The 25,737-nt window shown below is 62.5% G+C and overlaps 1 protein-coding gene and 1 long non-coding RNA gene across 4 annotated transcripts in view; one reads left to right on the top strand and one right to left on the bottom strand.

Annotated features, from left to right (window-relative positions):
• Nucleotides 1-6,239: 6,239 nt before the first annotated feature.
• Nucleotides 6,240-25,737, bottom strand: part of MLXIPL (MLX interacting protein like) — a 29,683-nt gene continuing 10,185 nt past the window's right edge. The window contains exons 1-17 of one of the 3 annotated variants that reach the window (XM_051835436.2): nt 23,115-23,483; nt 19,929-20,035; nt 15,630-15,712; nt 15,427-15,516; nt 15,117-15,161; nt 14,479-14,680; nt 14,281-14,361; nt 10,667-10,836; nt 8,973-9,513; nt 8,697-8,764; nt 8,461-8,611; nt 8,235-8,347; nt 8,020-8,139; nt 7,680-7,807; nt 7,458-7,581; nt 7,020-7,149; nt 6,240-6,808 (exon numbers count right to left, since the gene is read on the bottom strand). In XM_051835436.2, the coding sequence (XP_051691396.1) occupies nt 6,690-6,808; nt 7,020-7,149; nt 7,458-7,581; nt 7,680-7,807; nt 8,020-8,139; nt 8,235-8,347; nt 8,461-8,611; nt 8,697-8,764; nt 8,973-9,513; nt 10,667-10,836; nt 14,281-14,361; nt 14,479-14,680; nt 15,117-15,161; nt 15,427-15,516; nt 15,630-15,712; nt 19,929-20,035; nt 23,115-23,407 (2,565 nt within the window). In that variant the 5' untranslated portion in view covers nt 23,408-23,483 and the 3' untranslated portion in view covers nt 6,240-6,689. Of the gene's footprint in view, nt 6,809-7,019; nt 7,150-7,457; nt 7,582-7,679; nt 7,808-8,019; nt 8,140-8,234; nt 8,348-8,460; nt 8,612-8,696; nt 8,765-8,972; nt 9,514-10,666; nt 10,837-14,280; nt 14,362-14,478; nt 14,681-15,116; nt 15,162-15,426; nt 15,517-15,629; nt 15,713-19,928; nt 20,036-23,114; nt 23,484-25,737 lie in introns of those variants that run through there. The other 2 variants (XM_051835437.2, XM_051835439.2) reach the window with 2 other exon arrangements.
• On the top strand, nt 22,149-25,710 carry LOC103345302 (uncharacterized). The gene is made up of 3 exons (XR_011384581.1): nt 22,149-22,906; nt 24,669-24,751; nt 24,874-25,710. It is a non-coding gene; the product is annotated as an uncharacterized lncRNA (long non-coding RNA).

Below are 25,737 nucleotides of genomic sequence, written 5' to 3'. Positions count from 1 at the left end.
TGGATGGAGCTTGGAAGGGGCGTGTCTGGGGAGGGAGTATTCCCAGGACGAGCGTGCCCCACGGGGTTCTCAGCACCGCGCAGCACAGAGCAAGTTCAAGGCTGGAGACTCCAGTCTCAAATGCTTCCATCCCCATGGAGGAGCCTGGCTCTCCCCACAGTCCAGGCTGCGAGCTGTCAGAAGCTGCCCGAGGGCCAACTGACAGCCAGACGCACCCGCAACCTTGGGGAGGAAGCAAAGGGAGCAGCCTCACTTCCTTCCCTTTGTCTTCTGCAGGGGAACTGGCATTGACTCAGCCGTGGGTGGCGGGGGGGAGGGGGTGTCCACAGCATCCTGAGGAGACTTTGCCTCACTAATGGAGGCCCAGGGGGCCAGCGTTGTGGAGTAGCGGATGCAGCCACACTGCCTGCGGTGCCAGCATCCCGTATGGGCATCAGTTTGAGTCCCGACTGCTCCACTTCCGATCCAGCTCCCTGCTGATGGCCTGGGAAAGCCACAGAAGATGGCCCAAGTCCTTGGGCCCCTGCACCCACGTGGGAGACCCAGAGGAAGCTCCTGGCTCCTGTCGTCGGATCGGCACAGCTCCCGTCGTTGCGGCCAACTGGAGAGTGAACCAGCAGATGGAAGACCTCTGTCTCTTTCTCTCTGCCTCTCTCTGCAATTCTGTCTTTCAAATAAATAAATCTTCAAAAATAAATTAATTAATTAGGAAAAAAGGCCCTTTTCGCCAAGAACCCCCATCTAGAGACAAAACTACTTTAAGGAATTTTGTTCACCAGGCGTTTCTTATGGATTTAGTTTTTATTTGAAAAACAGCGAAAGAGGGAGAAAGGGAGAGGGAGATCTCCCATTTGCCGGCTCACTCCCCAGATGGCCGCAACCGCCAGGGCTGGGCCGGGCCAGCCAGGAGCCAGGAGCTCCATCGTGGTCTCCCACAGGGAGGCACCACTGCCTTCTGAGGGCGCTGGATGGAAGTGGCCCTCTCCTGTGGGATGCCGGTGTGGCCAGCGGAGGCTTAGCCCTCTGCGCCACCGTACCATGCCTTCGCCAGGGGTTTCACTTGTGGTAGTGGTCCTGGAGCGCGGCATTCGTTTCATCTTCTGCCATTCCTGGGCCAGTTTCGGAGACTGATCTAGGAAGGTAAGTCACCTTACCAGGGTCACACAGGTGGGACGAGCACAGCTCCGTCTGGCTGTCACCCGAGAATGTGGGGCAAAGCAAGGCAGAGCAGCCATTCCTTTTTTTTTTTTTTTTTTTTTTTTTTTTTTTGGACAGACAGAGTTAGACAGTGAGAGAGAGAGACAGAGAGAAAGGCTGCTATGGCCGGCGCTGTGCCAATCTGAAGCCAGGAGCCAGGTGCTTCCTCCTGGTCTCCCATACGGGTGCAGGGCCCAAGCACTTGGGCCATCCTGCACTGCACTCCCAGGCCACAGCAGAGAGCTGGACTGGAAAAGGAGCAACCAGGACAGAACCGGTGCCCCGACCGGGACTAGAACCGCCAGGGTGCCGGCGCCGCAAGCAGAGGATTAGCCAAGTGAGCCGCGGCGCCAGCCCCCCCCCTTTTTTTAAGATTGTTTCTTTGCAAAGCAGAGTGACAGAAAGAGAGAAAGACAAAGAGAGGGTTCTTCCATCTGCTGGTTCACTCCCCAAATGTCTGCAATGGCTGGAGCTGGGCAGATCCAAAGCCAGGAGCCAGGAGCTTCTTCTGGGTCTCCCACGTGGGTGCAGGGGCCCAAGGACTTGGGCCATCTTCTACTGCTTTCCCAGGCCATAGCAGAGAGCTGGATCGGAAGTGGAGCAGCCAGGACTCAAAGCGGTGTCTATATGGAATACCGGCACTGCAGGCAGCAGCTTTACCTGCTATGCCACAGCACCGGCCCAGAAATCTGCATTGTAGCAAACCTGTACTTGATTCTGATGCTCATCACAGTTTAAGAGCCACTGATTGTCACTGATGTGTGGTGCAGCCCTGAAGATACTGCTGGGGATGCCCGCACCCCATATCAGAGTGTCTGGGTTCTGGGGGGCCATCTTCCACTGCCTTTCCAGGCACATTAGCAGGGGGCTGGGTCAGAAGGGGGTTATCTGGGACCTGAACTGACATCCATGTGGGATGCTGGCGGCACAGGCAGAGGCGTTACCCATTACACCACAACTCCAGCCCCTCGGCTCTCCACTCCAGCTTCCTGCTAAAGCACACCCTAGAAGGCAGCAGACGATGGCTCATGTACTTGGGTCCCAGCCACCTACCAGGGAAACCAGGATTGAGTTTCAGGCTCCTGGCATCAGCCTCATCCCAGCTCTGGTCGTTATGGGCATTTGGGGGGTGAACCAGTAGATGGAAGATCTGTCTGTGCGTCTGTCTGTCCCTCTGCCTTTCAAAAAAAGAACCACTGTTAGAAACTAACTTTGAGCCCCAGAAATATTTATTTATTTATTAAAGATGGATTTATTTATTTGAAAGTCAGAGTTACTCAGAGAGAGAGAGAGAGATCTTCCATCTGCTGGTTCACTCCCCAGACGGCTGCAATGGCCGGAGCTGTGCCAATCCGAAGCCAGGAGCCAGGAGCTTCTTCCAGGTCTCCCACATGGGTGCAGGGGCCCAAGAACTTGGGCCATCCTCTACTGCTTTCCTAGGACACAGCAGAGAGCTAGATCAGAAGTGGAGCAGCCAGGTCTCGAACTGGCACCCTTATGGGATGCCAGCACTGCAGGCGGTGGCTTAACCCACTACACAACAGTGCCAGCCTCTGTTTTTTAATTTGAAAGAGTGACAGAGAAGGAGAGAGAGCGTGTTCTCAGCTGATGGTTCACTCTCCAAGTGCCCACAACAGTTAAAACTGGGCCAGGCTTTAGCCAGGAGCCAGGAAACTCCATTCAGGTCTCCCGTGTGGGTGGCAGGGACCCAAGGACTTGAGCCATCCCTGCTGCCTCCCGGGGTGTGCATCAGCAGGAAGCTGGAGCTGGGAGCCAGGCTGTGGGACACAGGTGTCTTGACCACCCGTCCAGCCTGGACCTGCTGGTGAAGATTTTTAAAAGTCCCTCAAGTGACCTGTGAGTGAGGAGCAGAGGTAAGGGATACAGCGGGTGCAGGAGCTCAGGCATAAGGTGACAACCTGCGGGACCGAGGTGGCAGCCATGCAGGTGTACACTTAGGTCATCCGGCCAGGCCCTGGTAACAGCAGATAGCACAGGGCAGCGGGGCACAGGGAGGGGCTGAAGACGACAGCTTCCAGCTTGCGCAAGCGCCTGGGTGGTGGTGCCCAGCCTGGGAGTGGGGAGGACAGACGGCACCAGGGGTCAAGGGGTCAGACTGGGAACTGATGAGTTCTGTATCGGCTATGGAGTTAGAGGGGCTTCAGGACATACAGAGGAAGGAGCCGACGCGTGGCTCTGGGGAGACAGGGAGGCCCGCATGGAGGGGTCCTCCATGGAGAGGCTAAATCCCATGGTCCCCAGGGCCTGGGGGTCCCACGCAGGGACTGGGAGGGCCCCATCCATCAGGGAGGAGGAAGGGGGGGGCTCAGCGAGAATTCCAGAGTGGTTCTGGAAGGTTGCCACAGGGGCAGCAGTTACCAACATCCCCCCGGGAGACTTGGCGTGAGTCCCCACCCTCACTTCTGCTCCAGTTTCCTGCTAGTGCACAGCCTGGTAGTGACCCAGGGGATAGAAGAGTTTCTCTCTTGCTCTCGCTCTCACTCTTGCTCTCTCTTTTAAATACACACACACACACACACACACACATTAACAAAAAGGATACCCCAGGGGAGAAGGCATCTAGAGAGAAACACAGGGTTGGGCACCGGGGTGGGGGTGGGGGTGTTTTATGGAGAACTTTCCAGCAAGGGGGTGAGTGGGTGAAAACAGCCGCGCACAGACCGCCGGGGTTTTCCTCTGTGCAGAGCAGTTTCCAGTCTGGCTGCAGCAGTACAGCACGCTCGGGGCGCTGGGTGCACCTGCTACCCTGCTGTGCAGAGGACAGACTGAGAGCAGATGGTCTGGCCGCTGACTGTCTGGGCCAGCACCCGAGCCACTCGGTGACCAAGGCCACACAACCTTAGGCAAATCACTCGGCCTCTCTGTGCCTCTGTTTGTCACCTGCAAAATGGGAATTAACTTACACACGGTCTCCGAGACCGGGCACGGTGGTGACAGGTGACTTGTAATCGCTCAGTTGTGCCTCGGCTTGCACAAGCCCACTCCAGCAGGATGAACGCAGGCATCCGGCTCAGCAAAGCAGGACCCCTGGATGTGCTGGGGGTCCTTGGGCAGGGCTGCCTGCCGCCACGTCACTTGTGCCATCTGGTGGTGGGGTGCGTCTTAGCCACGACGCTCTCCCTCCTCACCGGCAGTAGCAGCACCGAGATTTGCCCAGCCCTCCCTGTCCCGCATTACGGCCCCCAAGAGACCGCACCACCAGACCCCAGCTGCTACCGCTGCCGTGTTGCCCGGATGTAGGGACCCAACTCCCTGAGCCATCGTCTGCTGCCTCCCAGGGGCACATTCGCAGGAAGCTGGGATGGGGAGTGGAGCCAGGGCAGGAGCCCAGGCGTGGGATGTGGGTGTCTTACTCAACATCTTAACTCTGGGCCAAATGTCCACCTTTTAAAAATATATTTATTTCGGCCGGCACTGCGGCTCACTAGGCTAATCCTCCACCTTGCGGCACCGGCACCCCAGGTTCTAGTCCCGGTTGGGGCGCCGGATTCTGTCCCGGTTGCCCCTCTTCCAGGCCAGCTCTCTGCTGTAGCCAGGGAGTGCAGTGGAGGATGGCCCAGGTGCTTGGGCCCTGCACCCCATGGGAGACCAGGAAAAGCACCTGGCTCCTGGCTCCTGCCATCGGATCAGCGCGGTGCGCCGGCTGCAGCGCGCCGGCCGTGGCGGCCATTGGAGGGTGAACCAACAGCAAAGGAAGACCTTTCTCTCTGTCTCTCTCTCTCACTGTCCACTCTGCCTGTCAAAAATATATATATATATATTTATTTGAGGCCAGCGCCGCGACTCAACAGGCTAATCCTCCACTCCGGGTTCTAGTCCCGGTTGGGGCGCCGGATTCTGTCCCAGTTGCCCCTCTTCCAGGCCAGCTCTCTGCTGTGGCCCGGGAGTGCAGTGGAGGATGGCCCAAGTACTTGGGCCCTGCACCCCATGGGAGACCAGGAGAAGCACCTGGCTCCTGGCTTTGGATCAGCGCGATGCGCTGGCCGCAGCGCGCCGGCCGCAGCGGCCATTGGAGGGTGAACCAACGGCAAAAAGGAAGACCTTTCTCTCTGTCTCTCTCTCTCTCTCTCTCTCTCTCTCACTGTCCACTCTGCCTGTCCAAAAAAAAAAAAAAAAAGTATTTGGAAGGCAGCGTTATGGGCTGGGGAGAGAGCAAGAGAGAGAAAGAGAGTGAGAGAGAGAATCTTGTATCCACTGGTTCATTCCCCAGATGGCTGCATCTGCTGGGGCTGGGCCAGGCTGCCAGGAACTGCATCCGGGTCTTCCATGTGGGTGCAGGGATGCAAGCACTTGGGCCATCCCCTGCTGCTTTCCCTGGCGCATCAGCAGGGAGCTGGATTGGAAACAGAGCAGTCCCAGGACTGGAAGCAACACTCTGATGTGGGGTTTGCGGGCCTGGCCAGCAGCAGCAGCACCCACTGTGCCACAAGGCAGGCACCTGGCTTTGACACCTCCATCCTCACGGCAAGGCTCCGAGGCAGATGCTGTGAGAACGCAGTGAGTGAGTACTTAACAAAGCACTCAGAATGGGGGTGTGTGGCTTGCGGGAAACACCAAGCACTTCTGGGCTTGTTCTTTGCAGGCTCAGATGAGAACTGACAGCCCACAGAAGCCCATGTGTGCGTTTCTTGCAACCCACAGGTGCGTCCAGATGTCCCACTGAACGCCAGCTCCACAGAAGGGGAGATAGAGCCGCAGGCTGTGGCCTGGTCCCCAGCAGGCCCACAGGAAATAGTGGCACCTCCACTCCCATCGTCCTAGCTCCGCCCTCTTCCAGCCCCAAAGGCAGCCTCCCTGGCCTCTCTCTTGGCCTGGAAGGAGGATTTCCTGCACAGGAGCCAGGCCCTGGCCCCACCTGGACACACACAGCAGCCTCCTAACTGGTCTTCCTGCTCGTGTACCTATTCTCAGCCCAGCCCACCTCTCCCCGCCACCCCGGGGCAAGGTCTTGGTCGGGGACTCCCAACTCCTCCCACTGCCACCGACAAGGCACGTGGACAGTCACATGGACAAAACAGCAAGGCGGTTTTTGCTTTTATTGGTTAAGAATTCTTTACAAAACACACTCACACATGCGCACACACACACACGCACATGCGACGCCTGCCCTGGTCTCTCCCAGGGTCAGGTCTTTCTGGCTTCACTCCAGGGGCCCTCCCCAGCCCCCCACACCGTGCCCCGCTGCTGGGGAGCAGGTGGGGTTGACCTCTTCCCTCTTTGAACTCCCTGAGTCACCAGTGCAGGTGCTGACGTCATGGTTGTTGCTAAGGCCTTGGGGACGTCGGCTGCTGGAAGCCTCCGTGTGTCCATTTTTGCAGATTGGAAGACAGAGGCCCACGTCGGTGTACAGTATGAGACTCGGCGGGACCTGACTCAATCCATCCTCAGGGGAGGGCAGAGCCAGGGCCTGGGGCAGTAGGGGAGCACATGCCCGGGGAAGACAGCCCCAGGGCAGCCGGGTCTGGCCGGGACTACAGCGGTTTGCCAAGGGTGCCCTCTGTGACTGCCCGCGTGGCTTGCTCAGGTACACGGCCTGGGTCGGTCAGGATACTGGTGGACGTGCTCAGCTGGCGTAGGGAGTTCAACACGGCTAGGGGGTGGCAGTGGGGAGACAGACTGTCACCTGGGGTCAGGCCCTATACCCCGGGATGCTGCGGACAAATGGTGGTGGTGGTAGTGGGGAGACCCTGCAGGGAGCAGATCCCAGGCTGTGTGGGAGGCCAGAGGGACCTGGGGTCTGAGCAGGGCTCTGAGCAGTTGCCCACCCTCGGGGCAACGCGCCTGCAAGGTGGCTCACGTACTTGGCCGGAGAGCCGGCAGGGAGCAGTACTGATCCAGCCAGGCCAGCGAGGTCTGACGGAGGCTGTGCAAGCTGGCCGTGGACACCATGCCATTGAAGGACTCGAACAGGGGTCGGATGAGGATGCTGAACTGGTCCCAGGTCAAGGAGCGGGTCTGAGGCCAGGCTGGTGCCCCCACAGCCTCACTCACCCTAGCCCTGACCCTAGGTGGGGCCTGGACACCATCCAACCACAGGCTCCGGTGACTCGCGCTGGTGCACCCGTCCCATCCCCACCAAGGCCCTGACTCCTACGCTCTTCTCCCAGTCCCTCCACGGCCCTTTGCGCTGACCGAGAAGCCAGGGGTCAGGGAGCAGGAGGCAGACCCACAGCCCGTCCCCCCTCCCCCACTGCCCCTCCCCTGGGAGCGGCCCTGGGCTGCCGCGCGCGCTAGGATACCACCCAGAACTTCCAGTTGTGCAGCGTGCGCGTCCGCACGTAGTCATCGAACATGTCTCGCATCTGGTCGAAACGCTGGTGCGTGATGGGCACCCCCGTGGCGGGCAGCTGCTGCTGGCACAGGCTGCGGGCGGGCGCAGGCGGGCGCGCTCAGGGCTGGGAGGCAGACAGTCCCGGCCCTCCCCAGGAGGCCACGGCGCCCGCCAGAGGGACCCTGCCTACTTGATGGCGGCGTTGAGCTCCTCGATCTCGTCGCGCAGCTGCTGGGCCTCCTCCTGCATGGCCGCGCGCTCCTGCTGCAGCATGACGATGTACTCGGCCGTCTTCTGGAGCGTGGTGGCCTTGCTCACCTGCGGCCGCCAGCAGGGGGCGCTCAGGCGCTGGGGGCCGTCTCTTCGGACCCGGGGTGTACGTGTGTGTGTCGGGGGGACCCACCCGTTGCACAGCGCGGGGCGGGAGGAGACCGCAGAGCGTGCGGACGCGGTCTCGGGCATGGAGGTGCAGGAAGGGGCCCCGTGGTGGCGGTGGGCAGGGGGCGCCGGCCCGGGCATGGGGGTTGCACCTTGATGCTGGGCTGGGCGCTGAGCGTGCTCACAAGGCCGTGAAGCGTGTCGAACCCCAGCTTGATGTTGAAGCGCCGCTTCTGCTCCGCAGAGATGTGCGTGATGCGCCGGCTCTCGGTCTTGGGGAGCAGACACCGGGTGAGCCCAGGCGGGGGCCCGGGCGAGCCTGGGGGTGGCAGACCCGGGCTCGGAGCCAGGGGGACGACGCCCCCACCTTGTTGTCTGGACGGCCGCGGCTCAGGATGGGTTGAGCGGGAGAGACTCGCAGGCTCAGGGCCGCCTGGCAGGGCGCGGAGTTGAGCTCCACTGACAGCCGCCGCTCACTGCCTGTAGCGGGGACAGAGGGGCCCACAGACAGACCGACACACAGGTGGGGGGGTCCCACTGCCCTGTCCCCCTCAGCCTCTCCGTCTCTTAGAGTCCCTGGGACCCCTCTTTACCGCTGGGTGCCGGGGGCGAAAGTCTTTCCACCTTGGGGACAATCAGGGGCCTGGGAGCGGCCGGGGCAGCGGGGCCTGGCGGTGGCCGGGGTGGCGTAGGGGCCAGGGCCGGGGGATAGAAGGCGCAGGAGAATTCAGGGGTGGGCTCCTGCTGCGGTGGAGCAGGGCAGAGGGTTAGGGGGTGGGGAGAGTCCCCGGGCCCCCCCCCACCTCCCTCCCAGTGGCCACCAACTTACGGGGGACTCCGTGGGCTGGAGGAGAGCACCGGGGGCCAGCGGTGGCTCCAGGGCGTGCTCAGGTTTGGCTGTACACAGGCAGGACCGTGAGGGCTGCGCAGGCTGGCCCAAGCCCCATCATTGCTCAGGACTGCGACCTCAGTCCTCTCAGGCACAGCTGGCCGAGGTCCCTAACTCCTTGCCTCCTCCACACCCCTCCCTGCTGGGCCTGCCCCCAGCTCCCCTCCCATGCCTGGTCCACTCCTCCCCCTCTGGCCGCTCTGCTCCGGGTCTCACCTGCAGTGAGCAGCTGCGTGAGACAGGGGTTGTTGCTCCTGGCCGTGGCAGGGGCCAGGGTTGGGGGGCTGGCTTTCCGCCCCCCAAGGGATGTGGTGGGGGGCTTGCATCTGGGCCGCACACCCTGAGGCACTGCGAAGCCAGGCCCGAAGGCAGGCTCTGGGTACCCAGCGGGGAGGTGGCCCAGGGGGAAAGTGGTGGGGGCAGGGCCTTGCACCTGCTGGGGGGTGGGCAGGAAGGGGGTGGGAGCAGGCAGCGGGGACACGCCTGGGGCAGGAGGGGCAGGAGGGGCAGTCAGGAAAGGGAACCTGGGCGGGAAGACAGACTCTCCCTGCTGCAAAGCAGCCTGCGAGGGCGCCGTGGCAGGGAAGGGGGCCGGGGGGCAGGGCTCCAGGCCGGGCACCTTGGCAAGGCTGGGGCATTGGAGGAGAGGTGGGGTCGCAGGGTGGGGCGGCAGCTTGGGCTTGGGGTCTTCAGGAAGGAGGAAGTCAGAGCTCAGGAAGGCACTGGGGTCCAAGGAGCCAGGGCAGCTGCTCCGAGCCTTGTTGGGGGGCAGAGGGGTGGACAGAGAGTTAGAGAGCAGAGTGGGCCCTGCAGCCCCCACACAGCTCCTGCCCTGGTGAAGTGTAGATTGGACACTGGTGGGGGGAGAGGGGAAATAACCCCTGCCTTCCAACACACACACACATGCACACACTCGCACACATACGTATACATGCATGAAGTCATACACATATGCACACATGCACATGCAGTCCCACACGCATACACAACACACAGCAGGGAGAGTCTACTCTGGTGAGCGGAGGGGAGTGCATCTCGACACAAGTCAGCAGGTTTCCTGCCTTCCATTCATCGCCCCGACGAGCAGCCCATCTCCTAACGCTTGCGCCAGTCTGCCCACGGACCAGTCCACCCACCCAGGCTCTATCCATCCATTCTCCACCCAGGCACCCCCCTCCTCATGGAGCTCACTCACCTGCCTCTCCCTGCCCCAGCCCCACTACCTGTCACTCATCCGTCAACCCATCCATCAGCGATCCGCCCATCCGTGAGCCACCTGGGCACCCCGCCCCCCCCCCCCGAGCCTCTCACCTGCCCACCGGCCCATTCATGGAGACACCAAGCAATGCATCTTGGAATCCAGGCAGCAGCCCGTCCATGCCACTGGCCACTCCCTGCTATGCTAAGTCCCCCGCTGGCCACAGCACATCTCCCATTCCTCCCCCAGCCTGCTCGCTCACTGCACAGGCACTACCTGGGTGCGCTTGTGCACCTGGACGGTGGCCAGGGTTGGTGAGCAAAACACTGCCCTTTCTTCCAGCAAGGGAGGAGGAAAGAGACCTCCTCAGTGGGCCACTCTAACAGCCTTGAGATCTGCCCGGGACGGGGAAGGGTGTGACAGCGAGGGGGACAATAGGTCAAGCGCGACTGGAGCTCTCGAGCCAAAATGAGGGTTCCCCAAGCCCTGAACCTGTAGGCTCAGCTTCCCTGCCCTCTCTGCCCCTGGTTTGCTCTCTGCCCGTCTCTTCCCACCGAGGCCCACAATTCCCCCTCCTCCAGGAAGCCTTCCTCCCCAGCCTCCCTCCCAACCTCCCTCGTGTCCAGTTCTGCTTCCCAGGGTCCTCCCTGCCCAGGTGGACGCCGAGACCCAGGCAGGGCCCTGGGGTCAGCTCTCACCCAGGTGGGCTCACCTGCAGGCGGTGGTGTGCTGAGAGCTGGGTCGGACCTGTGGAGGCTGGGGGCACCTCGGGGCCCAGGACCCCGCTGCTGAAGAGGGAATCAGCCATGGGGCCGAAGCTGGGGGGCTCGGGGAGGCTCGGGGGCGCAGGAGTCTGCGGGGGCCGGTAGTTGGTGAAGAAATCTGTAATTGAGTCACACAGGGAGGTGGCACTTAGGGCTCCTGCGGGGGCTGGGAGGCAGTGGGCGGAGAGAGGGCATCAGGCTGGCCCCGGGGCTGGGGTGGGGGTGCTGGCGGGAAAAGGGGGGGCTTACACAGGAGATTGTGAAACTGGGGGCGTTTCTGTCTCACTCACGGGAAGCGGCGACAGAGGCTGGACTGGGGTGGGCATGGCGGGGGCGGTAAGCAGAGACCCCCAGAAACCCAATGGGCCCCCATCCTCGGCCCCTGTCTGCCCCCTACTCCAGTTTCTGCTGGAGGCCCAGGAAGGGGGTGCAGAGAGGGCAGAGTGGGGGGCTGCGGCACCCTAAGGCAGCATGGGTTCGGGGTGAGTTAGAAGTGAGCGAGGTCAGGGGGTCAGAGGCGCTGGGACCAGCTAGGTTTACTGTGAGGTCAAGAGCAGGGTGTTATGAGGGGGTTGACAGTCGGGTGGGGCGGGAGTGGGAGTGGGAGGGGGCCGGGAGGCCCGAGGCGCTGGGGAGGAGGGCGGCCGGATTGTTTGGGGTGCGGGTTGTGTAAGTCTTAGGCTATTCTGGTTTTGGGAAGCAGCTGGCTGACCACATCCCGGGCCGGGGCGCCACCCGCCTACCCGCTCCCTTCCGGCCACCTTTCTCTGACCCGACCAGCCATGGTCCGCGCCAGCTCCCAAGGCCTCCGGGGGCCCTCACTCTGCCCTTCCAGCCCCCCACCCCAACCCAGAGAGTCTCCCCTCCCCCCACCTCAGCTAAGGACACCAGGAATGGGTTGAGTAAAGTCACAGCTGGGACTGGGACCCAGGACCCGGGGGTGTCCAACACATGTGCGTGTGTGCGTGTGTGGGCGTGCGTGCAGCTGACAGCTCTGCCAGGATGTGGGGCCCGAGGGGCCAAGGGGCCGACTCTGGGAGGGTCAGCGTGCTGTCTGCATGTAGCGTCTGTTCCCCTTGGCGTCGCCTCCCGGCGTCTAGAGCTGAGCTGTGCTGAGCTGAGCTGACCTTGCCCCATGCCCTGTGCCGTGTGTGTGTGTGTGTGTGTGTGTGTGTGTGTGTATGTGTCTTTCCTCAGCACAGGGCTAGGAGGTGGCCCCTTGCTGTCCACCGAGGGACTGGACGGACACGGCTGCTGTGGGCCTTTGGTGCTGCGGCTCAGCTGCCCCCCCCACCCCCAGAAGTTCACATCCCGTGTCCGGGAGGGCCTGGATCCCAGTCCCGGCTCCTGGCTCCAGCTTCCTGCTAATGTGCACCCTGCAAGGCAGCAGGCGCTTGGGTCCCGGCCACCCGTGTGGGAGACCTGGCTGGAGCTTGCGGCTGCTGACTCTGCCTGGTCCAGCTCTGACTGTCGCGGGCATTCGGAGAGTGAACCAGGGAGATCTGTCTCTGTGCCGGTCCAATAAAATAGAGGGACTGGGTGGGACAGGGCCAGGGGTCACTGATGCCACCCGGGACTGAGGGACCCTGGGACTGTGGGTCCCACCATCTTGGGGGGCCCAGGCTCCAGTTCACTGTAGCTGCCCACCACACACACAGCAAGCCCGCCCCAGACCTGAGCCTCCAGCCGTCCCCTGACCATGGACAGCCCATGCTGTCCCCACCCTACCTTGGGGCAGTCACTTCCTGGCCCAGCCACCCACTGAGCCCTGAGCCCCTCCAAGGCCTCCCCTCACCCAGTGTGCCCCCGCCGCGGCTCCTGGCCCCTCCCTGGGTTTCCAGCCTGACCTCCCCAGGGAGGGGCCCCTGGGGACACTCAGAGCGGCAGTGCACACAGTGCTCGCTCCAGGGGGCCGCACCAGGCCTACTGTTCTTTGTGACCCATAGCCGCCCCCACCCAGCAGCCACCCTGGATTGACAGTTGATTCCCAGCCCCAGACCAGCTCCTACCTGTGGCGAGGGTTTGGGTGCCCACCCAGGGCTCCTGCTCTCGCAGGCCGCTCTGCTCCCGGGGCACGGCCATCAAGACTTCTGCCCCCAGCAGCCCCCACCCGGCTCAGGGCTGGGGGCGGTTCCTCATTCCCTAGTCCCCGCCCCCATAGGCTTCAAGTCCCCACCCTATAGGCCGCCACCTCTTGACTGACAGCACCCTGGGCGAGGGGGAGGGGGAGGGGTTGGGAATTACCGAAACTGAGCCTCTATCCCAGGGACCCTGTTTTGGTCCCCTAGGCCGCAGGTGAGACAGGCCGAGCCCTGACGTCCGCCTGACATCTACAGCTCAGTGGGGCAGAGACTGTTGTGAGAACCAGGGCATGTGTGACCCCCTCCGCAACCAGCAGGAGCAGCCATGGACTTGGTGGCCCTGCGGGGGAGGCTGGGGAACTTACTATTTTATTTAAACGCTTGCTTTTGAATTGAGGGGTAGACAGAGAGACAGACAGACACAGAAAGCGTTTCCATCCACTGATTCACTCTCTAAATGCCCACAACAGCCAGGGCTGGGCCAGGCTGAAGCCAGGAGCCAGGAGCTCCATCCAGGTCTCCCACGTGGGCGGCAGGGGCCCAAGGACTTGAGCCATCACCTGCTGCCTCCCAGGGTGCGCATTAGCAGGAAGCCGGATGGCAAGTGGTGCAGCCAGGACTTGAATGCTGATGTGGGGTGCAGGTGCCCTAAGCAGTGCCGTACCCACTGCTCTAAACTCCCACACTCCCCCCAAGAACTATTTGCACATGAAAATGATCTAGAGGCGAACTTTGTGGGTCCAAAGGGACATTCTTGGTTTAAGTAGGTTTTCCCAAATGGTTACATGCCACCTGTTCAGGATGGAGGTTAAGACGGCCACAGCCCAAAGCCGCGTGCCTGGCTCTGGCTCCTGGCTCTGGCTCCCTGCTCATGTAGACTCTGGGAGGCAGCAGGCAAGGCTCACATAACAGGGTCCCCGCCGCCCACGTGGGAGACCTGGATCGAGTGGCCAGCTTCTGGCCCTGGCCCTGGTCCTGTTGAGGACATTGGGGGAGTAAATCGGCAGATGGAAGTTCTGTCTGTCCTGTCTCTCTGCCTCTCAAACAAGCACATTAAAGGGTTAAGCCCACCACCTGCAATGCCAGATCCCGCCTGAGCGCCAGTTCAATTCCCGGCTGCTCCACTTCCTACACTGCTCCCTGCTAATGCACCTGGGGAAGCAGCGGAAGATGGCCCAAGTGCTTGGGCCCCTGTACCCACGTGGGAGACCCAGAAGAAGCTCCTGGCTTCAGCCTGGCTCTGTCCTGGCCATTGCTGCCGCTTGGAAAGCAAACCAGCAGATGGAAGATCTCTATCTTCCTCTCTCCGACTTTCAAATCAATCAATCAGTCTATATTTTAAAGGCGAACAGGAAGATTCTTCAGAATCCACCCAGGCCACCTGCCTGGGACAGGCCTGAGGTCTGACAGTCAACCCAAGGCTTTCCTGTACTTGACCCTGCTCCTGCACCCCACCCCACCCCCGGAAGGGCCCCGCCCACCTGAGATCTCCATGAAGTCATCCAGGCTGGGCTGCAGGGGTGTCAGGTCCGGTTGGATCATGTCAGCATTGCCCACGTAGGCTGCAGGGGGCAGTAGTGCACCGTCGGGGCCAGCAGGCAGAGAGCGGCCTGGATCGTCACAGGCCTCGGCCTCCCTCGGCCCCCCTCCCGTCCCCCAGCACCCACCCCGGCCCTCACCATCCTCGGGGGGCAGCTGCAGGGGCGAGGGCCCCGGCTGAGTCATGGTGAAGAGTGTGTCGGAGATGTCGGACAAGAAACTGTCGATGTCCAGCAGCTGCCGGCCGCCTGGCTCCTCCTCGGGGCCCCCCAGCAGCACCGGCACCACGCTGGAGAAGAGCTGCTGGCACCATCGCTCCCGCGGCGGCCACCCCGTTTCCGGCTGGTGGGACAGAGCACTCACCGCCCGGCCCTCTGGGTCACCCCTGTGGGGGGTTCAGCCAGAGCCACACACCCTCACACACATCTGCCCCTCCTCCTCTGTCCCTGCAGGACCCAGTTGGCCACCTGGAAGGCCAAGGTCATCTCGTGGGCCCCTACCAGCTCCCCCAAGGGGTATCCTGGTCTGAAAGAGGACCCCTTCCTGCCCCTTTATACCTGTGTTGGGGGGTGGGGAGGGTTGGGGCCCAGCCCTTAGCTCCCTCGGCACCCCCCGGCCTCCCTCCACTTGCCCAGTGGCCTGGGGGGGTCCTCCCAGTTCTGCGGCCTCCCAAGGGGAGAAGTGCTCCACTAATAGAGCACAGTGAACCCCAGGTCCCTGGCTGGTCCCCTCACTGCCCTGTCCACCGAGGCTGAAGCTGTCCACCCTCTGCACGCACCTGCTTGGGAGCCAGGAGGTCCCCTTCTCTGCTGGACTTCCGGAGCTGCAGGAACACAGAGTCGGACCCTCGATTCCTTGCTCTCGCCCCCCACAAAACGCGAGCCCTCGGTCGGCCTCGGGAGTTCCCCCCAAACCCAGACCCTAGAGGATGCAGCAGGCTGCGAGGAGTCCGCGTGGCCGCACGGTGGCGCTGTCGCCCTCCAGGAACGCAACAGAAGGCGCGAGGCGAGTGGGCTGGGCCGCGGCCGGCAGGGGGCACTGTGGGTGGGGGGAGGTGTTGGGGGGGTGTCCCTGGACTGGCCACTGACCCGCTTCTTGTAGTAAATGCGCCACTTGTGGTACTCTCGCATCACCACCTCGATCCGCCGCTTCCAGTAATTTCCCTCCAGGACGACGGCCTGGGGAGGGTCCAGGGGGAGGGGGCTCAGAGAGAAGGCGGCCCGGGCACCCCGCCCCCAGCTCCCGCCCCTCGCTGCCCCTCTGCAGGGGGAGGGTCCCGGGTCCCCGCTACCTCCGGCTTCCGGTGCTCATCCGCCTCGGGCCCCTGCAGGGGGGTCACGAAACCACACACGGGGCTCTTCCTCCGCTGCACATCTGAGGGAACCGGGCCGGGTCAGGGCGCCCCCAGCCCTTGCATCTCCCCGCCCAAGGGCACTGGTTCTCAAGCAGCACCCCACGAAAACCTGCTGGTGCCGCCTCCTCTGGGAAGCCTTCTTGCCTGCTTTAACCCCCCCCCCCCCAGATCTTCCTCCTCCAGGTATGCACTGACTTCCCACACCTCTGTGCCCGCCCCCAACCCCCGGAGCTTGGGAGCTTCCAGCTGTGGGGCCACAGGAAGTGAGCTGCCCCAAGAAGGTCCTGGCCAGGCTGGAGTCCCCGCAGCAGGCTCCCCACCACCACCACTGACGCCCCAGGCCAGGTCCACCACCTCGGGGAGCCCTACCCCCGCCCCCATCTGCAGTACTGACTTCACCCCAGGCTTGCTCCCTTTGGGCCACCCCCAAAGCTCCCACTGGCACTTGCACCTGCTGCACTCACCCAGCTCCCAGGCTCTTCCCCAACCCCAGCAGCTGCCCCCTCCCTGCTTTCCTGCCTGCCCCCCCCCCCCCGGCTTTGTCCTGGCTGCCCCGCAAAGCCCAGCCCCCAGCCTCTCTCAGGCCACCCTCCCCGGCCCCAGCCCCACATCCAGTTTCCCGAGGTCCCTCCAACAGGAAGTCCCAACACTTGCCACCAAAGCTGGTCCCCAGCTCCCAGCGTCCTCTGCCTAAGCCACAGACCTGGCGGCTCAGTGCCCTAGGATCTGTGATGTCTCTTCCGAGGCCCACCCTCCCGAGCTGGCCTCAAGCCTGCCCAGCGCCTCCCTGATGCCAGCCCCACCGTCTCCAACCCATCTGCCCGGTCAGTGCGGGTCTGGAGCCCTCCATGGCTCATCCCGGAGTCTGGGTGCCACGTGCTTGCCCCGCCTGCCCCTCCTGGAAGCCACACAGCCCACCCTCTGGTCTGATTCCACAGGACACTCCCCTCCCTACCCTGCAGGACGGGGGCCCCTCCTCCAGGAAGACCTCCCTGCCCTCCAAGCCCCCCAGGGTGCTTCCAGCATCATTTCTCTGCTTCCAGCACAGAGCTGGGCACACAGTCATTCTGATGGACAGAACAATTGCTGAGCCTTGGCGGGGACGATCTCGGGGAGTCCCCCCTGGGGCCCCCTGCCGGCTTCCTCTGTGACTAATGAGGACCCAAGGGGACCCAAGGAGGGAGCCGCTAGAACATGACACGCATCGGGACTTTTTTTTTTTTTTTTTGACAGGCAAAGTGGACAGTGAGAGAGAGAGAGACAGAGAGAAAGGTCTTCCTTTTCCATTGGTTCACCCACCAATGGCTGCTGCGGCCAGCGCACCGCGCTGAGCCAAAGCTAGGAGCCAGGAGCTTAGGGCCCAAGCACTTGGGCCATCCTCCACTGCACTCCCGGGCCACAGCAGAGAGCTGGACTGGAAGAGGAGCAACCAGGACAGAATCCGGTGCCCCGACCGGGACTAGAACCCGGTGTGCCAGCACCGCAGGTGGAGGATTAGCCTAGTAAGCCACGCGCGGGCCGGGACTTTTTTATTTTTTTTATTTTTTGATAGGCAGAGTGGACAGTGAGAGAGAGAGACAGAGAGAGAAAGGTCTTCCCTTGCCGTTGGTTCACCCTCCAATGGCCGCCGCTGCAGCCGGCGCACCGCGCTGATCCGATGGCAGGAGCCAGGATCCAGGTGCTTTTTCCTGGTCTCCCATGGGGTGCAGGGCCCAAGCACCTGGGCCATCCTCCACTGCACTCCCTGGCCTTAGCAGAGAGCTGGCCTGGAAGAGGGGCAACCGGGACAGAATCTGGCGCCCCGACCGGGACTAGAACCCGGTGTGCCGGCACCGCAAGGTGGAGGATTAGCCTATTGAGCCACGGCGCCGGCGACTTTTCTTTTTTAATTTAACTTATTTGAAAGGCACAGAGACATCTCTCATCTGCCGGTTCACTCCCCCAAATGCCTGCAAACAGCCAGGGCTGGGCCAGGCTGAAGCCAGGAGCCTGTAGCTCCATCCGGGTCTCCCACGTGGGTGGCAGGGACCCAGGTCCTTGAGCCATCACACGCTGCCTCCCAGGGTGCACATTAGCGGGAAGCCGGAACCCAGAGCTCTAGCGGTGTGTTAGCTGCTGCTGTAACGCCCACCCCTAGCCAGACCTTTGGCACCGTTTACAAAGCTCTGCAGGACCCGACGGAGGGGCGGGGGCTTGGTCCTGGCTGCTGGGACTGGCTTGGACAGAAAGTAAAGGGGATGAGCCTGTGGGGGTGCAGACTCTCAGGGCTGAGAGCAAGGGAGGGCTCCCCGCTTCCCCCAGTGAAGAAGCGAGCACCAGCGAGGACGAAGCGAGCCGCCGACGAAGGGCTGAGTGGGCGCAGCCTGGCTGCCCCCTGCCCAGGCCTGGGCAGCCCGTGTTCTGGACAGAAGGGCTGCGACACTGTGGCTTCCTGGGGCTGGGGGGGGGGGCAGGCTTTGTTGAATGCTGATAAGTTGGCCGCCTAAGCCTTTCTCAGGGACAGATACTGAGATGGGGATACAGGGGGATACAGAGCTGAAGCAGGGTGCTGTTCGCAGCTCCAGTTGTGTGCAGAGATAAGGAGAGCAAACAAACAACAGACAGCGCAAGGTGGAAAGTCCTCCCGCCTGCCCGGGAGGGGGAGGAGTGCAAAGTGCCCTGGGAGCTGAGTGTGGGGGTGACCAGGACAGGAGCTGGGGGCCGGGAGCCTGCAGAGAGGGGGTGGCAGGGCCTTCCCAGCTGAGCCCCCTCCCCTGAAGTTCATTTCCAAACCTTTGTCGTTGTGGGGGGGGTCCTGCTGTTTCTCATGTGCCCGCTGTGAGCTGTCACCACCACCACCATCGTTATCATCATCACTCCTTGCCTCCAGCGAGCCCTCAGACCTACACTTATACCCATTTTACAGATCAGCAAAGACAACTGAGGCCACATAGATAGGGCGTGCCCAGCCTGGGGGCTGCCAGCAACCTGAGTAGTAACTGCTGCGGAGGGAGGTCTGTCTGGGCTGGGGGGAAGGAGGCACCGCGGCTCAGCAGAGTGATGGGTGTGTGTCCCAGGCAGCTGATGGGGAGGGGGCACACTGACTCCCCCCTGCCCCGCCCCGGCTTCTCAGCTTCCCAGCTTTGCCAGGGCCTGCCTGAAGGACTCAGGAACAGCAGAGGCCCAGAGGAGACATCCAGAAAGCCATCTGCTCTTGCACACCTCAGTCCTGGCTCTGCCAGGCGCTGTGTTCTCAGCCAGCCGGGAGCACTGGGCTCTGAGCGGGAGAACCCCGGCCGGCCAGCCAGCCCCCCGAGGCTGCTCCTGCTCTGCTTGGTGAACCTGAACGAGCAATCGCTCACTCTCTGGGTCTCAGTGGCTCCTCCACAGAATGGGAGCCCGTCAGACGGATCTCCCAGGGTTGCTAGGAAGTCTCTAATCCCGTGGATTTGTGGAGCTGCCCAACACGCAGATGGACAGGAACCAGAAAACTCACACCCTCTCTCTCTGCTTGGATGGAGGCCAGCGGGGGCCAGGACAGACAACAGCATGTGGGCTGCCCTCCCCCCTCACCGCGGGAGTATGTCCCCGGCTCAGCGCTGGACCTAACTGTACTGGACAGGGTCCCAGCCCAGGGCTGCCTGCCTCAGGACTGGGGTGTCCCCAGATGAATGAATGTGACCTCCTACAGGGATGCATCCACTATGGAACAGGGATTTAGTGCCATCTCATACCAAGCATGGCAGGTAGGACCACTGGCCTTGCTTTAGAGATGAGGAGAGTTCAGAGAGGTTAGGCCACCTGCCTGAAGTCACACAGCCAGCAAGGGGGCAGAGATTGGCTGGCAAACCAGCTCCAAGAGGAGTTGAAGCCCAGAATCGCTTCCACGACCCACCATGGCCTCTCTGGCAGCGGCGGAGGGGTGGGGTGCCCCTCTTCCCAAATCTCCAAGGCGGGCACTGGCTAGGTGTTGAGTGACAGCGTCAAGGAAAAGGTGGGAGAGGTCGGCTCAGGGTCAGTGATCTCTCTGAGGAGTGATGCAATGGTCCCCAAGAGCGTCCAGTGCCCACCCCATGCCCGGGCGTGCAAGGCACCCGTGTGGACGAAGGGGACCCGCGAACGGGCCTTGAACAGTTCCCCAAATCTGAACCTCCAGCGGAAAGCGCCCTTGGGGACGATATGCCCTTCACCCCTCTGGGGGGCCGGGAGCTGGCCAGGGGCGCCCCCCACCCCCGCCCGCCGTGCTGCCCCACTCACACTGGATGTACCAGGCTCTCCAGATGGCGTTGTTCAGGCGGATCTTGTCTCGGCACAGCAGCTTGAGGCCTTTGAAGTTCTTCCACTTTGGGGAGACCAGCTTGCCGCTGTGGCCGGGAAGAGAGCAGGCGGGTCAGACACGCGCGGCCGGGAGCTTGTGCAGGGGCTGCCAGGGGCCAGGGGCCAGGGACCAGGGACCACCACCAATGCCCCTCATCTAACCTGCCCGCAACCGTGGCCCCGGGGTCAGCCCTGGGCTCAGAGCGTCCCACCAGGAGAGACGGCCAGGCCCGGACTGTGGATGAGCCCAGTCCTTGGCCGGGCCAGCGCTGTCTGGTAGGCTTGGCTGGAGACAGTTCTCAGGCCCCTTTCTTACTAAGAAGAGTCAAAAAAAAAAAAAAAAAAAAAAAAGAGAGAGAGAGAGAGAGAGAGGAGAGAGTTGGGAAGGGCAAGGGGCAGGCTTGGGGCCGTCCCAGCCTTGTGGCTTCGGGGCCAGTTTGCCTGGACAGAGCAGAGGTGGCCTGAGAGCTGCCAGTCACCGCTTGGCCTGTGCCCTGTGGCAATCCGGGCACAGTGCAGGGCGTGTGTGTGTGTGTGTGTGTGTGTGTGTAAGACAATGGATCCCCAGGACCCCCAAGAAAGGTGCTGGGGAGATGTTGCCCTGAGCCTAATCCTAGTGGTCCATCCAGTCCACGGGGGTGGGGCTTGACACCCAGGGGCCTGAGAGTCACGGGCCAAGTCTGCTGCCTCCAGGAAGTCGGCCCGGCTCTCCCTCCCTCCTTCTTCAGGGGCTGTGAGCCAGGGCAGTGCGCGAGTCCCCTGTGCCCGCCTCCACCCCTTGCTCAGTGGGAAACACCGAGGCCCCAGTGCCAGGGGAAGCCAGGCCCGCTGTGTCCAGGGGCCCGTCTCCCATGCTGGGGGGTCAAGGGGTGGGGGTGCCAGTCTGACTCCTCGGCCCCTTCTCCCACTGTCCCCTGGGCATGTGAGTCATTGGTCCCTTCTCCTCTCTGGTCTCCAAGCTCCTGTGTTTGCTTTGGGGTAGCAGCGGTGGGGAGGGCATGATAGGGCTCATTGCCCAAATGCAGTGGTAAGCCCAGCGCCCCAGCCCCTTCCCCCCTGGAGTTAGATAAACACCATCTGTCTCAACAGGAGACAGGGGAGACAGGCTAGGGGGGGGGGGAGGAGAGGCCTGGAGCCAGAAGCTTAGAACCAATGCAAGGACCTTCTTGGGATGGCTCAAAAAATTGGAGACCCTTGAGGGAAAAAGCGTAGGGACTTCTGGTTCAGGTACCGCACCCCTCCCCGCCCTCGATACCTGGTAGGGTCTCCTTTCCTGCTTGCTCCACCACCCCCCGCCCCGCCCCTGCCGACAGCCTGAGGTCCGTGTCTGCATTGGGCAGTCAGCTCTGACCATGAACAAGTGCTTCCTTGGAGCGCCCAGAACTCCCCCCTACAACCCAGCCCCCGGGCGTCCGCCCACGCAGGCCGTGGAACACAGCCTCCTGGAAAGTCCTGCCTCTGCCCACACTGCCCCGCGGGAGGTCAAAGGCGGCCACCTCTGCAGGCCAGAGCACCTCCCACCACCTCCTGGACTTTTTGTCCCACACGGGACACTGGACTTCTGCCATCTCTTGTTCCAGGGAAACCCCTATAACTGGGGGGGGGGGGGCGTGCTTTGAGGGCTTAAACACTGACCCAGTCTGAGTTTCATCATTTTCCCTCCGCCAAGTGGGGGCAGGGAATCCAAAGGCCCCTCCGAGACTGAGCCACTCCCCTCCCTGATGCTGGGGTCTGCACCCTGGGGAAGACCAGAGGTTGAATGTTCTGAGTGGGAAAACACACAGTCTCTGCCCACTCCAGCTGCCCCTGGCTCCATCCTCCTGCTGGTGACTCAGGGGTGGCAGTTCTGGGGTGCACTGGGGCTTGTCTCACCCCCTCCCCCACCCTCCCCTTTTTGATCACCCTTTGGCCTGGGGTGGGACACAGGTGTGCCAGTCCCAGCAGAGCAGGTGCATAGCACTGCAAAGCAGGAAGATGAAGTGGGGGCAGTGGGTGGGAGTGTGGGGAGAAGGGCTCATCCCTAGTGCCGGGACCTCAGATGCCCTGTCCCAAGCAGTCCCGTGATGTCCGGGGAGGAGGGAGGGGAGGGGGAAAGGGACGGGAATTTGAACTTTCCACATAGGTCTGGCGTCCTGGACTATCAGGTTGCAACATGACCTGGGCCCGGGGCCAGAACGTGTGGGCCAAGGTTACGTCGCCTCCAGCCAATGGGGTCTGGGCTGGGCCAATGCGGCCAGGGGCAGGCATTGCTCCTCCGTGGTCCGCGCCCCTCGGTAGCCAGCGGTTCTCAGAAGGGGAGGAGGCGCCGCGGAGGAAGAGGGCTATTTGCAGAGGAAAGATCAAGGCCCGCCGATCCCCCCTCGCTTCCCTAAGGTCTTCGGTTGATAATTTATCCTGGTCCCTCAGCTCCGAGGAACTTTGCTCCAGGGCTCTGGGCCAGGACCCTGGTTCGCGCCCTCCGGAGGGGCGCAGGGCGTGGAGCAGAAGTCCTGGGGAGCGGCCGGCAGGGACCCCAGGCCACGGGAGGCGCTCAGACTGGTGCGGGGAAGCCCAGGCCTCCCCCAGCACCCGACCCGCGCGCCTCCTGCGGGACCTCGGCGTGCACAGCCTCTCTGGCCCGCCTGGGGCAGGCGCTCTCCTCCCGCCACCCGTGACCTAGCAGGTCAAGAAGGAGGGGTCCGGGCGCTGGGGACGCGATGGACGAGAGTCTGGGTCGGCGTCGGACATAGGGGCTGTGCACTGCGGCCACCACGGGCGCCATTCGGGGTATCGACAGGTGCCCAAATGGTGGTCCCAGGAGGAGGGCGGGCACCGGCGGGGGTGGCCCAAGCTTCTGGGAGCGCCAGCGATGCCTGGCGTTTGTCTGGAGCGGGGAGAGGAGCGCGTCGTGGGCCTGCGGAGGTCGAGGCGGAAGGCAGGTGCGTGCGCCCGAGCAAGAGGTAACGGCGGCCTGAATGGAAGCCTGGGGTGCACAGGTCCCATGGGGGGGGGGGTGCGTAGGCTGAAGCGGGGTCAGGGGACACCCGGGTCCGGGGAAAGAAGGTGCCCGGAGTGTGACTGGAGTCTCGGGGTGCAGCCGGGGGCTGGGCCTGAGCTGGGCGCGGGGCTCTCCGGAGCGGCCCTCACCTGTACGCCAGGCTCAAGCATTCGAAGAGGCGAGTGAGTGTGGGGTCGATGCTGCGCGGCCCGAAGTCGGAAAGTCCGACGGGCCCCTCCTGGTCGCGCCGCCGGGTCAGCGAGTCGCTGTGCGGCGACGACACCATGAAGTGTCCGCTGTGGATGACCTGCGAGCGCAGCGGGCCTCCCGCGCTGCGCCGCGGACTCGGATCCTCCGAGTCGGTGTCCGAGTCCGAGTCCGGGCTGGGCGCGGCCCGCGGGACCTGTAAGTCCGCGGCCAGACCTGCCAGCGCCCGGGCCATGGCCACCGCCGCGGTCCGCGGTCGCCTCGCCGGGGCTCGGGCGGAGCGGCAGCAGCGGCTCGCTCAGCTCTCCCGGCCTCATTAGCATAGCCACGCCCCCACACGACGATAGGCCGCCCTGGTGGGCGTGGCTCGGAGCCCCGCCCCGGCGCGCCGGAGGGTGGGCGGGGCTCGTCCTAACTTACTTCGTACGCCAGGTGAGATCTACGCTACCTGGAGCTCGCAGGTCTTTCCGAATCTCCGCCTCCCGCCTTTGCCCTTGGCTGACCCCTCGGGGTCTTGATGAAGAGGTGTCCTGAAGGGTGGACCCTCACACCTGGGCCCGCCAGCGGCTCTGTACATGTGGTTCGTGCCTCCAGGTGGGGCTCAGAGGCACAAACATTCCCAAAGACTAGTTATAGAAGATTCCAGAATTCGCAGCCAGGCCCGACCCCAGTGGGAACCGGAGAGGGCTGGAGGCCGATGTGAACCGGCCTTGGCTTTGCGGGTGGTGTGCTCTGTGCACCGTCCAGTGAGGGCCCCGCGAAGCGGGTGGGGAGGGGGCCTATGAGGAGTCTCGGGAAAAGTCCCAGCACACACCCAGCTCTTGGTGGGGTCAACACCGCCCCCAGGATCACCAAGGACCTCCCCCGGAGGGCCCCAGGAACTGGCTGAGGGAGTGAAAGGCGACCCAAGGCTCTGCTCGGAGTCACCTCACATTCCCAGGAGCCCCCGCGGGAGACCCACGTTCTCCCAGCCCCCTCCTGCCAACGCTGAGGAGGCCACCAGGGCCCATGGCGTTCCCCTCCTCTAGAGGGGCTGTGCCAGGTTTCTAAGAGCCACCCCTGAGCCACCTTTTGTGGCTGCTGGCTCCAGCAGGGTCATTCCTTGCCATGGGCCCTGAGGCAGGCCTCCTGTATCCTAAGATCTGAACCCCAGCCCAGGGCACTCACTCAGAGAAGGGGCACAATGCTAAGAGGAACAGATCAGTAGCTGTGAGGGGTGGGGGCTTCCCCATGTCGCTCTGCCACTGGCTCCACCACAAAAGGCCCCCCGGGGAAGGGGGGAATGTCTGTCTCACTGTAAAACTGGATGCCAAATTCCTGCAGCTTTTGCCATCCTTGGTTCAAAGCCTCTCTACCAGTGTCCCTGGTAGAGACAGGTCCCAGAGACACTCCCCTCTCCAGTGAGCGGGGTGCCTCCTCTCCCCCACCCAGCTCCCCTCTTTCGCCCGTCACTGTCAGCTGCCTGTCCGCCCACACCTGCACTTTGTTTCTCCCAGCCTCAGCCCAGATCACACCTCTGAAGGCTTCTGCACTGGGAAGATAAGCCCCATCTGTGTGATTGGAAGCAAAACAACCTAAGGTGTGCAAGAAATGTGGGGACAGGGGCCAGCACTGTGGCACAGTGGGTAAAGCCACCGCCTGCAGTGCTGGCATCCCATATGGGCACCGGTTCAAGTCCCGGCTGCTCCTCTTCCGATCCAGATCTCTGCTATGGCCTGGGAAAGCAGCAGAAGATGGTCCAAGTGCTTGGGCCCCTTCACTTGCTTGGGAGACCTGGAAGAAGCTCTTGGCTCCGGATCAACCCAGCTCCGGCTATTGCAGCCATTTGGGGAGTGTGGCTGGAAGACGCCTCTCTTTCTCTCTCTGCTTCTGCCTCTCTGTAACTCTGACTTTCAAAAAAATAAATAAATATTAAAAAAAAACATAAATGCGGGGATGTGCACAAACCCTGACATCTCCCAGCTGGTGCAGGGTGTCCTTGCCTGCAGGCATGAGCAGGTCTGGCTAGGTTACCCACTTCCCAGAGTCGGTGGCCTCTCTACTAACAAGTCTTGAACACAGTGCACGGCTGTCCTGGCTGTCTCCTGCGACCCCATCTGATACCAGGCCCTCCCAGCCTCCTGGCCTTGGCTCTCAGAATCCCGTCCACCCTTGAACTTTTCCAGGTTCCCGTCTGAGCGCCCACCCCACCCCCCTTGTCCAACGCAACTCTAATTTTCTTCTGCTCCCAGTGAATGGTGCACATGCCTCTCTTTGCCACTAGATGGCAGACTCCCAAAAGCAAGAAATCACATTTATCTCTGCATCCCCTTTCCCTTGATAGTAAAAATATGCAAATAAGAACAGTCAGGCCTCCTTATCAGAGGGCTCTGCATCCATGCATTCAATCAAAATTCGGAAAACAATTGGCACATGTACTGAACATAAACCGACTTTTTTTTTCTGCCTTCACTCCCTAAACAATACAGTGTAACAACTGTTTGCTTCACATTAGCTTGGTGTTGTGCATTGTAAGTCAACTAAGAGAGGGTGTGCGCCAGGAGATCGCAGCTTGAGGCTCAACTA

This window comes from Oryctolagus cuniculus, chromosome 19 (genome assembly GCF_964237555.1).
Source record: "Oryctolagus cuniculus chromosome 19, mOryCun1.1, whole genome shotgun sequence".
NCBI classification, from domain to species: domain Eukaryota; kingdom Metazoa; phylum Chordata; class Mammalia; order Lagomorpha; family Leporidae; genus Oryctolagus; species Oryctolagus cuniculus.
This window is presented reverse-complemented; position numbering and strand designations above follow the sequence as displayed.